This window comes from Dipodomys ordii, unplaced genomic scaffold (genome assembly GCF_000151885.1).
Source record: "Dipodomys ordii isolate 6190 unplaced genomic scaffold, Dord_2.0 Scaffold14, whole genome shotgun sequence".
In the NCBI taxonomy this organism is placed as follows: Eukaryota; Metazoa; Chordata; class Mammalia; order Rodentia; family Heteromyidae; genus Dipodomys; species Dipodomys ordii.
The window spans coordinates 3022858-3034610 of NW_012267230.1; the positions used below are offsets into that span (position 1 = coordinate 3022858).

Genomic DNA, 11753 nt, shown 5'->3' on the forward strand with positions numbered 1-11753 from the left:
ACCCATCCTACCTTTAGTGTCTAAAAATGTGGTAGAGTGCTAGCCTTGAATGAAAAAGCTAAGCAAGAGTGAGAGGCCAAAAGAAATGTACTCTTTCCCCAACTTATGTAACTCTAACCCTTCTGTAGTTCACTTTCTTTTTTTTGTCAGTCATGGGGCCTGAACTCTGGGCCTGGGCGCTGTCCCTCAGCTCTTCAGCTCAAGGCTAGTGCTCCACCACTTGAGCCACAACATCACTTCCAGCTTTTTCTGCTTATGGGGTGCTGAGGAATTGAACCCAAGGCCTCATGTATGCAAGGCAAGCACTCTACCACGGAGCCACCTTCCCCGCCCCTATAGTTCACCTTTATAATAAAAAGTTTTAAAAAGAGTGAGAGGTCTTTCATTTAAACGTGAGTGCGTGCGTGCACGCCACACGCGTGTGTCCACGGATGTTCCCTTGGGAGGACAGAAACACAATGTCTCTGCTCTCTTGCTCAGTTAGGGGGTCATTGCGTGAACATCATCAAGTGAGGACAGGTGTGAAGACATGCTCACAGTTCTGTAAGAATTGTGGGAAAATACTGGATGGTGACTTTGCTGTCACCTGCCAAATTCCCATGTGCTGGGGCTTTGGCTCCTGCTTCCCCTCCCCTTCCCCCCGCTGGTCCTCACTGGACAGGGGAGCTGGGATGCGGGGCCTCCCACGCCTCTGTGTCCAGCCCTGATGATGCAAACTGGCCCGTGCCTTTGCCTGGTTGGCACTCAGCCCAGCAATCCTTGACCCCCCTCTCCCTCTCCCCCACCCTGCTGGAATTAAAACACAAGTTTCCTTTTCTGGGCCCCAGGGCCACCTCCCACCAAGGCTTTACTGCTTCCTTGACACCTCCAGCCCTTTAAAAGGACGGAGCCCATAGCGGATCTGTTCCCATTCCCAGATAAGCTAAGCGTGCGCTGGATAGCAGGTGCAACCGCTTGGCGCTGGCAGCTGTGCTAAGTAAGGCCTGCTTGTCTTGATGGCCGGGGAGGTGAGCCCGCTGCGTGTCTTCCCAGATAGCCTGGTAGGACCCAGTACTGTGGATGTCTTCCAGGCCGAGGCTTGGGGGCTTTCCGTGCGGACGCTCCGCTCATCTGCTTCTCCTCTGCTTCTCTCTCCGCAGGCACCAATGTGTGACACGGAGCTGGGCAGCAGCAGGGCCAAGGAGCCCAACATGAGTGGCAGGGGCCGTGTGTCCTGGTATGAGCGCTTCCTGCAGCCCTGCCTGGTGGAGCTTCTGGGCTCGGCCCTCTTCATCTTCATCGGGTGTCTGTCGGTGATTGAGAACGGGGCTGACACGGGTCGGCTGCAGCCGGCCTTGGCCCATGGCCTGGCCTTGGGACTGATGATCGCCACGCTGGGGAATATCAGGTGAGACCAGCCTGCTGGAGCCTATTGGCAAGGGACCCCCAGTAGCCCCTCAAGATTGGGGAACAGCGTGATTAAGAGGGTAGGGAAGGGAGTTAGATTTTCTGGGGTCACTTCTTAGCTCCATAGCCTGGGAGCTCTGTGGCTTTGGGTAAGTCACTTTCTGAGCCAGATAGGAATAACATTATTTATTATTATTATTCGTGTATCAGTCCTGGGGTTGAACTCAGAGTGTGGGTGCTGTCTCTGAGTGTTTGTGCTCAAGGCTAGTGTTCTACCACTTGAACCACAGCTCCACTTCCACCTTTTTTTTCTTAATATGGAAGATCTTCTTAATTTTTAAAGTGAAGGGTTACAGTTACATAAGTTAGGTAATGAGTACGTTTTTGTTGTTGTTGGTTGTGGGGCTTGAACTCTGGGCCCTCACCTCTTCAGCTCAAGGTGAATGCTCTACCATTTAAGCCATAGCAGCACTTCTGGTTTTCTGGTGGTTTATTAGCGATAAGAGTCTCATGGCCTTTCCTGCCCGGGCTGGCTTTGAACCATGATCCTCGGATCTCAGCCTCCTGAGTAGCTAGGATTACAGGCGTGAGCCACCAGTGCCCAGCATGAGTACACTTCTTTTTGAACAGTGTCACCCCTTCCCTGGCTCTTTTCCAGTTTCTCCCTACTTTCAGCCTTTTGGTGGCTCATTGTAGCTAAGAGTCTCATGGACTTTGCTGCCGGGGCTGGCTTAGAACTGAGCTCCTCACATCTCAGCCTCCTGAGTAGCTAGGATTACAGGTGTGAACCACTGGTACCTGGCTTGAATCCAAGGGAGGTTGAATGGGACTCTGTCACTTCTAAGCTGGGTGACCACAGCAAGTCAAGGAGCCTCTCTGGGCATCATGGGAGAAGGCGTGATCATGACAATAGCTGATATTCAGCAACTCTAGTGACGTAGACAATGCTGTGTGCTGTCTGCTCACTCATTCATTATCTCGCTGAAATCTCTCTTGGGCTACTGGCTCTGAGCCTAGCTGCTCCGTCAGACGTGCAGCCACGTCTCTGACAGCCTGGAGAGTGCTCTGAGGAGTTTGATCTTCTGGGGCCTTCCTGACATCTGGACTTGGAGGCTGTTCCTCCCTTCCCTGCCTCCCCCTGGCCTCTTACCCCCACCCCCTGGAAACCCAGGGAAAATGGGAGTGAGTTGGTTGGTGCTGACTTAGGGGACTGGCTGGATCACATCCTCTGGGGGTAGGAGGGTAGGCAGCCCTTGGTGGGCAGCCCTGGACTTTTGGCTTCACGATTTCCTTCTTGCTGTATGGACAGCGGAGGCCACTTCAACCCCGCGGTGTCGCTGGGCGCCATGCTGATCGGAGGTCTCCACGTGATGATGCTTATTCCTTACTGGATCTCGCAGCTGTGCGGGGGGCTGATCGGGGCCGCTTTAGCCAAGGTGGGTGAGCCCCAAGAAGGTTGCACTGATGGCTTCAGGTGTGATGGGCTGGGGGGGGGAGGGAGGGGGAGGGGCGGCTGTCTCTGTGCTTGTTTCTGCCAGTGGGATTGAGTGGGCCTTTACTAGTGCAGAACACTCTATGGGCCTCAGTCCACGCCCCCCTCTTCTCCCCACCAAGATTAGTATATTTCACCCATGTCTGGACCCAGCCTTTCCAACAGAGTGTGACATTTCTCTTCCTGAATCTGTTTCTGGGTAATTTTGTTTGTTTTAGGGGCAGGATCTCTGTTCAGGTTGGCTTTGAACTTGCTATATAGCCAAGGCTTACCTAAAACGATCCTCTTGCTGGAAAGACAGGTGGGAACTACCACAGCCAGCTTGAATTTAGAGAGTTTTAAGTGTTTTTTTTTCCACTTGCTTACTCACTTCATTCATTCAATGAGCTGGGTTATTCCTAAGAAACTCATTGACCATCTCTGCTTATTCTGCAGTTTGCCTACCTTTACACTGTGTTACCCTCCATGGGAGTTGTTTTTTGAAGTTGGTTCTTAAAGTTCTCCCCCTCCAATCAAGTTCTTCCTCTCTGTTGTAGTATTTTTAAATCAGTTAAGAATTAATTGCTAATTTGTGTGTGTGTGTGGTGCTAGGGGTGAAACCCAGGACCAACACAGAACCTTATGCATGCTAGGTATTAGACTTTGAACTGTGATCCTCAGATCTCAGCCTCCTGGGTAGCTGGGATTACAGGCATGAGCCCCTGGCACCTGACACTAAGCTTTTATAGCTCTACATCTAACATAACTCCTTCTCTTTGTCTGTCCTTTCTTCCTTCTCTTTCTCTTCCTTCCCTTCCTCCCCCCTTCCTCCGCCCCCTCCCCCCCCTTCGCCATGCTAATATCTAATGTCTAGGCAGCTCACTCAGCTTTAGCCCCTCCCAGGGACTTTTCCCAGCACTGTGTTTTCCTGGTTGTGTTTGTTTCTAGAGGTTTAGGACACAGTACTCTTCTATTCTTTTCCTCAAAGAGCATCACCTATGTCACACAGACTTCATGCCCATGTTCCTAGTGCCTCTGCTGGGTTAGGCCCATTTTCAGATGAGTATAGTGAGGCTCAGAGGGGCCCATTTGCTATCACAGAATCACACCATCCAGTGAGCTGGGACAGGTGCCCAGACATGTCCACCTGCAGACAGACCCACCAGCTGGGCAGGCCTGTACTTCTGCCCAGCCCCCAGCTTCTGGCTGCTCTCAGCTAGGAGGCTGAACCTCTTCTTTCTGCAGGCGGTGAGTCTGGAGGAGAGGTTCTGGAATGCATCCGGGGCGGCCTTTGTGACAGTGCGGGGGCAGGAACAGGTGGCAGCGGCACTGGGGGCAGAGATCATCATGACGACACTGCTGGTGCTGGCCGTGTGCATGGGTGCCATCAATGAGAAGACGCGGGGCCCGCTGGCCCCCTTCTCCATTGGCTTCTCTGTCACCGTGGATATCCTGGCAGGGTGAGTGAGCGAATGTCCTCATGTCTACTCGGGGTCAACTAACTGCCAGGCCTGAGGGTTACAGACTCCCTTGATAAAACGAGTTGCCAGTGAAGAGAGACAGGCTGGCTTGGGGCTGCCAACAGGGAGCGGCGTGGATTGATTCTGTGGGATCAGTTCTGTCTGGTTGAGAATGGGGGTATAGGGCTATCTTTTCTCATTTCATTGCAATCTGGAGTTTTAGGTGAAGTTCTCCACGTTTTGCAGGGAAGAGGGGACATTTTTGCAGGCTGTAGCGGCAGGCTTACGAAAAGCATTCATTCCCACCCATGAGGTCACGCTGTTTCTTCTTGGTTCCAGAAGGCATTAATTAAGGAGACAAGGTTGGGTCTGGAATGACTGAATCCTTGGTACATATGGAGACACATGCTGAGAGAGGGCAGAGAAGATGTAGTTAAGGACATTGGGTAGATCTGGGCCAAGCGCCCCTATCTTCCGAAGTGGGTGAGGAGGCCCCTTGTCTAGTGCCCAACTCTTTTTTTTTTTGTCTTTTAGATCCAGAGCCAACTCTAGCCTTCCTCTGGGTCAGGTCCTGGCACTTTTGGCAGGTGCAGTCTAGGGCGGGCTGGAGACCATGACTGGCCCTGTGGTGAAACTTTGCTGCCCCCTCGTGGCAACTGCTTTACTTACGAGCCTTTGGCCCACTGGGCACTGGGATCCCAACCTGGGATCTAGGATAAGGATATAGACAGTAGAGAGGCAGGGTGCATCTGGGGTTGCTTTGATGGCTGAAGCATGAGGGACTCAGCAACCTACGTATTTACTCTCCAGGGTAAATACCCCGGAGTAGGGGGTACTTTCACCCCCCCCCCAGGGAAACACAGAGAAGCCAAAACAAAGGTCAGAGCAGGATCTGCTTGGGCTGGGTTTGGTTTTATGGATTTTTCTTGCTGCTGTCACGGAGCAGGTGTTTTTTGCCCCTCATGCTTCTGGAGGCATGTGTGGAAATGTCAAGCTGTAGATCTTGGAAGCGCCTTGCCATTGGTTTCCCGGTGCTGATGGCCCCTTGTCCTTTGGGATTAATTCAGTGACCCCTGATAAGGGCAGTTGAGGTTCTGGGTGGGGGCTAGGCCCAACAGGGGACAAGGATGGGAGGTGGGGTGGAGCCCGGCTGGGACACTGTGACTGTGTGCCTGGGTGTTTGCAGGGGGATGATCTCTGGAGCCTGCATGAACCCTGCTCGTGCCTTTGGACCTGCTGTGGTGGCCGGCCACTGGACCTTCCATTGGATCTACTGGCTGGGCCCACTCCTGGCTGGTCTGTTTGTAGGACTGATCATTAGGTAGGAATGGGTGGGGCACAGGGCCCCTGGAGACAGCTTCTGGAGAGTCCCGGTCTGGAGGGCTGGGGTTGGAGATGGCTTTCTCTAGAACCTTGGGTGGCAAGTGACAGAAATCCACAGGGGTGGATTCACTGGTTCCTACAATGGAGAAGCTTTCAGGTAGTGCTGGCTGCAGGGAGTGCTCAAAGTCCTTAGGCTTCAAGACACTTTCTTAGGCTGTCCTTTATTCTAGGTGGGCTTGGTGCTAGGATGGGGGTGTTGAACAGAGGCCCAGATGTCCCCTGACCTCTTCATGCTTCTTTCCCAGCAACTTAACAAGGCCAGAGGAAATAGAATAAGCATTCTAGCAAAACCTTTGGCCTGAAGCCAGTGGCTTCGGCTGGTCGTAGTACAGGTGGTGCATCTGTCTGGGAAACAGACACTGGATTGGGTCTTTCTAGAGCTGCCCAGGTCGCAGTGGGAAGCATTCTTCCAAATTGTCACAAGGAGCTGTGTCTTTCCAGGTTCTTCATTGGAGATTCAAAAACCCGCCTCGTCCTGAAAGGGCGATGAAGCAGAGCTGGCAGAGTGCCCGCTTCCCCGGGTGCCTTGAGATGTCCCATCTTAGGCTGCAAAACAAGACAGCTTCTTCTACTTCCTGGAGAGCCACTGTCTGGGGCTGGCTTCTCAGGCAGATGGCCTGCTCCTAAGCCCTGAGGATCATTCGGGTTTTCAGAATTCCTTTGGGTTCATCTAATAGCTCTACATGGAGTATGCGCACATCCAGCACTGCCCAGAGGAGAGCAGTGGAAACGGCAGAGGACAAGAACATTTCTTGAGAGAGAAGACCAGGAGAGAAGGCCCAGAGGAAGAAGTGGTCATTCATGCACATCGGCTCATTTCTCAACTCCCTTTCTTTTTCCTGTGAGCCATCAGTGCCCGGATCAAGCCAAGTGTTGGAGATCAAGCTAGGGTCTCCCCTCGCTGGGCAGATGCTGAGCACTGAGCCAGGCACCCAGCCCTACCCACTCTTTCTTTCTTTCTCCTCCTGATCTTGATTCCCGAGGCCGTCTGGGGCCTGCCTACTACCTCACTTCCCAAGCTGCCGCCCTAGCTTTGCAATAAATTGTTCAATGTTTCCTTCCGTGTGTCTTTGGGTTGGCTTTTGAGGGAAAAAAAAAAGAAAGGGCTCTGCTGGGGAGGAGGTAACCATTCAGGGAGGGATTTTAGGTGTCTGAGTCTAGTGAAGGCCAGGAGAGCCCCATTTCCTGAGCCCAATGTCAGTACATGGGGGTACATTCCAACTCAGAGCTGGTCCTCCCTCAGCCCAGGAGCTCAGGCTGGAGCTCTGAACCCACGTGGACTCGATTTAGACTCAATTCATAGTGCCGAAGAAGGTCCAATCACAGTGCTGGGCCTGACTGAGTGCCTGGCCTGGCTGAGTGACACCCGCCCCCCCCATTTCCTGGGGTAAGGACACTCACCCATTTTGAACTTGAGCCCTTCCAAGTACAGCATGTACTATCTCTGTAAGCCTGGCACTGGTGGCTCACAATCCTAGCTACTCAGGAGGCTGAGATCTGAGCATCATGGTTCAAAGCCAGCCCGGGGAAGGAAAGTCTGTGTCTATCTCCAATACACTATTCAGAAAAAGTCAGAAGTGGTAGTGTGGCTTAAGTAGTAGAACACTAGCCTTGAGCACAAAGAAGCACAGGGACAATTCCTAGGCCCTGAGTTCAAACCCCAGGACTGGCAAAAAAAAAAAAAAGAATCTGAGTTGTTTATAAAGAAGATCATTTGGATATTATCAACACTAAACAAAAACCCATTATCAACACTAAACAAAGACCTCCTTTTTGATGAGAACACCTAACTAAAATGAAGAAATGTTTCCTGGAGAAAATCACAAATACAATAACATGCAACTTTGAGAATATGGATATAAACCACACCCCCCCACACATATTCAAACATCTATAATTTCTCAAGAGGAACGGAGTATAACAAAGACAACCATAATTAGATGGAGAGGAAGCCAGGACCTCATGCCTCTAATCCCACTGATTGAGGAGCCAGAGATGGCAAAAAGTTAGCAAAAGGGTCCCTCCTCATCTTCTCCAGCATCTGGTGGCTCTTAGCTCATGACAGTGTCGCACAATCTCTGCCTCTGTTTCCTTCATGTATCTTTTTTTTCCAGCCCTGAGGCTTGGAACTCTGGGCTGGGACGCCGTTCCTGCACTTCTTTTGCTCTAGGCTATAGCACTCTCCTGCTTGAACCACCAGCACAACCTGGGCTTTTTGGTAATTTATTGGAGATAAGAGTCTCACAGACTTTCCTGCCCAGGCTGGCTTTGAACTGCAATCCTCACATCTCAGCCTCCTGAGTAGCTAGGATTACAGGTGGGAGCCACCAGCGCCCAGCTTCGGTCTCTGTTTTCATGTAGTGTTCTCAAGAACTGTGTGCACGTCATTGTCTCTTATCAGAACACTCATTTGTAGTCCACCCTAATGTATGATCTCATCTCAACCCTTCCCTTAATGGCAGCAACCCAGATCCTAGATAAGGCCAGAACCCTGGGGTTTTGGTGGGCACGAATTATGGTGACACTGGTCCCAGTGACTCTCAAACGAGCCACAGGTCCATTTCTGGCTTTTTTTCCTGCTTAATTGAAGAGTTTTAGGGACCTTTTTGCCTGGGCTGGCTTTGAACCCCAATCCTCAGATCTCAGCCTCCTGAGTAGGTAGGATTACAGAAGTGAGCCACCCATGCCAATTCCAAAGTGCTCTTGATTGGGAGGAAACGTGAGCCTTGACACGTGTGGCAGGTGCTGCTAGTCTCCTGCCTGCCACACGGTGCCGCTGTTGGCAATAGTTCTGAGTGTGTGCTCAGATTCACTCCAATCCCACCCCAGTGGTATTTTGGAGGTGGGCTCTTTCACTGATGGTTCCAACCTTCCATTCCAAGCCCACCTGCAATGCTCCACAGGTGCCATCTCTGCTTGTGTGCTCGAGCAATCCTTAAGGCTCTCTAGGCCCCTTGGCAGTGAGGCCAGGGGCAGCAGTATGAGGGCGCCCCGGAAGACCCTCCCTGCTAGGTGTGACTGGCATGAGGCCGCAGTTCTCTTCGTATTAGTTACAAGGCTTAGCGTTTACCTTCTTGCATTTTCTTTTCCCGTAACAGAAAGACATCATCCTTCTAATTCTGGCAGAACCAAGGTGAGCATTTATTGCAGACATTGTTTCACACACACACACACGTTTATCAAGAAGACAGGTAAGAGGACATTAATCCAGGATGTTGGACAGTCGTCCACTTGGACAAGGTCTTGGAATGCATTCAGGCTGAGGCTGTTGTAGTCACACCAGTTACTCTGCCACACCTTCCACTTGGGGCGTCCCTGGGCCCCTCATGGCAGGGTCCAGTCTGTCTCTGGGCCTTACAAAGCACTCTCTTTGCTGCTGCCACCTGCCTTTGGCTATCAGGGTACCTGGGGGGGAGGGGGAGTCGCCTGTTGCCCAACTTGATTGGCTTGTCTTTGTCCTTACTGAGCAGGCTCCTGAGTTGTTCCCTCCTCTCAGGCTCCCTGAAGTATGAGGTGGATTCACACTTTTTGTTTGCTACTAGGGTTTGTTTTCAGACCAGAGACTATGTCTTGCCTCTACCATGTTCAACAGCCTCAGAAACCCAAGTGCCTGGTTGTTCCTGGCACTCAAATTACACTTCTCAAGAAGAGGAAAGCTGTGATTTGTCTAGCAGTTCTCAGTAAGTGGTAAGGACAAGGCTAGGACTCGCTTCCTCTTGGCTTCTGGTCTAATGAGAACCTCACAGTGACTGGCTGTCCTGAGCTGGTTAGGTACAACTATGTATGAGGTTTTCATCTTTAAAAAGACTGAGGTTTTTCCAGGAAGAACTAATAAATCCTTAGCAAGAGGTAGAGGTATTTGTGGGAGGATAATGCAAGTGTGGGCAGGAAGGACAGGTCCAGATTCTAAAATGCCTCGGATAAGACACCAGAGAATAAAATGCCTATTTGTTTACACCATTTAAAGATAAGATTTGACACAATCCCCAAAGAAGGAGTGCATACATAAAGATAGGCCATGTATAGCTGCTTATCTCTATAAAACCAGGTGTTCGGGATGCAGAATTCAGGAGGATTATGCTTGAGGTCGGCCAGGCAAAAAGTTAGTGAGATCCATCTCAACAAATAAGCCAGGTGTGGTGATGTGCATTGGTCATCCCAGCTTCGTGAAAAGCATAGTAGGGGATTGTGCTTCAGGTGAGTCCTCAATCTCTATCTCAAAAATAAATAAAAAGCAAACCAACACAACCCTACAGAAAGACTACAAAAGAGCAGGGGGGGTTGGCTCAAGTAGTAGAGTACCTGTCTAGCAAGCAAAAGGCCCTGAGTTGAAACCCCAGTACCACCAAAAATAAGCATGTAAATAAATATAGGTTTAGTTAAGCTAGTTGAGGTGGAGTGTTTTCTTGAAATTTCTAACAGTCAGAAGGAAAAGCAATTACATTGTACAAATCACAGTGCTTGTAACCTATATTTTTTAACCTCCTGGGATCAGAACATTCCCTGCTACTGAGACTTAGGGAAAAACAAAACAAAACACCTTTTTTCCTTTCTTATAATCTTCAAAAAAAGCAATGTGATGTGAGATTACCTAGCACATTAGTTTTACTTTCATGTCTCAGCAAAAAAAAAAAAAAAAAGAAAGATGCAATTCAAGGAAACAAGTAGCCTTGGACAACGGCAGGTAAGAGCTTCCACTTCTTTAAGCAGAGACCAGTCCACTGAATGAATATAGACAGCCCAGCAATCAGGAGCTCAGGCAGGGAACACAAATCCCACTGTGGCTTGATCCCAGACTCAGAGGAGCATGGGTTTTCCACTGGAAGTGGGCCACACCTGGAGCACACTTCCCGTAGGAAGTGTGAGAGAGGTATCAGACAGGATGCACAATGGACGGAATTGGCATCACGGGCGGTAGTATTCCCACTACCATGCCAGAAGATGCTTGAGTGCACGTGGCACACCTCCTTTTTTCATTTCTGCACCCCTCACTAGAGCTAGAGCATGGTCATGTGCAGAGGATGTGTGTCCAGTGGGCATTAAAGTCATCTACTGCTGAGTCACGCTTCCACATCACCAGTGCATGCGCCTACCATGCTGGGTGGCTTATGCAAATGGAGTCTTCTCCAGAGCTGGAACTGCACAACACCTATACAACAGAAGTACATGCCCACTGGTGCCAAGCACCGTGTACTGTGCTAGGCCCAATGACAACATACACTGTTACACATCTCTAATTTGGACAAGATGGAAGAACACAACTGTTGGGATATGGAAAATATCACTTCCAGCAACTGTAAATTGAGGATTACCTGAGTCACCTGCCTCCCACCAGGCCCTGCCCACTTGGACACTGTAAACAGTTTCTTCCTACAGAGCTCATCCTTCTTGGTGCTTTTGTTGAATGGCACAAACATACTAAAACATTCTAACTCTAGATGTCTTTAAACAAGAAAGCATTTCACAGAAGGGGGGAAAGAAGAGTTATGGAAGCAATGATCCAAAGCCCTAACTCTGGGTATTGTCCCAGTAAGCTTTGTGACTTGCCACTCCCTGTAGCAAGGCCACCCTGGGTTACCTGTGCACTAGGGTACAAATGCCACTGGCCTCCCCTGGAAGCAACTGGCTTCGGGAGACCAGATTTCTGGGTTCCAACTGTGATTCCACATATGGATGATCTATTCCGCTACCTGAACTTTTCTGCCCTTTGTTGCTGTGGATTATCAAAGAGATTTTTCAGACCAAACAGTAACTGAAGAAAATCAAATCTGAGTACTGGATTGAAAGTTTCTATCACTATTTCCACTTTCACTGCGTGAGTTATAAAGTAGAACTACTCAGGGCTATCTGGTTAGGTTTAAGATCTTCTTAACAGAGATGAAAAGTCTCAGGGGGCAGAGACCAGCCTATCTAACAGCCAGTCCTCTGGGAGCTGCTGGCTTGCACCGAGATGCCTCTCTGATCTAATGCAGGCTTAAGTTCACTAAAGGTAGTATGATAGTGGGGTGGGAGGTATAAAATATGCCAACACAGCAGTCATGTTCTGGGCACGA

The 11753-nt window shown here is 50.2% G+C and overlaps 1 protein-coding gene across 1 annotated transcript; it reads left to right on the top strand.

The window, feature by feature from the left end:
* The first annotated feature begins 1145 nt into the window (after positions 1-1145).
* Aqp8 (aquaporin 8) lies at positions 1146-6190 on the top strand. The gene is made up of 5 exons (XM_013011496.1): positions 1146-1387; positions 2696-2822; positions 4103-4317; positions 5504-5638; positions 6142-6190. Exons 1-5 carry the CDS (start codon positions 1146-1148, stop codon positions 6188-6190), a joined length of 768 nt encoding a protein of 255 aa, XP_012866950.1.
* Positions 6191-11753: the final 5563 nt, after the last annotated feature.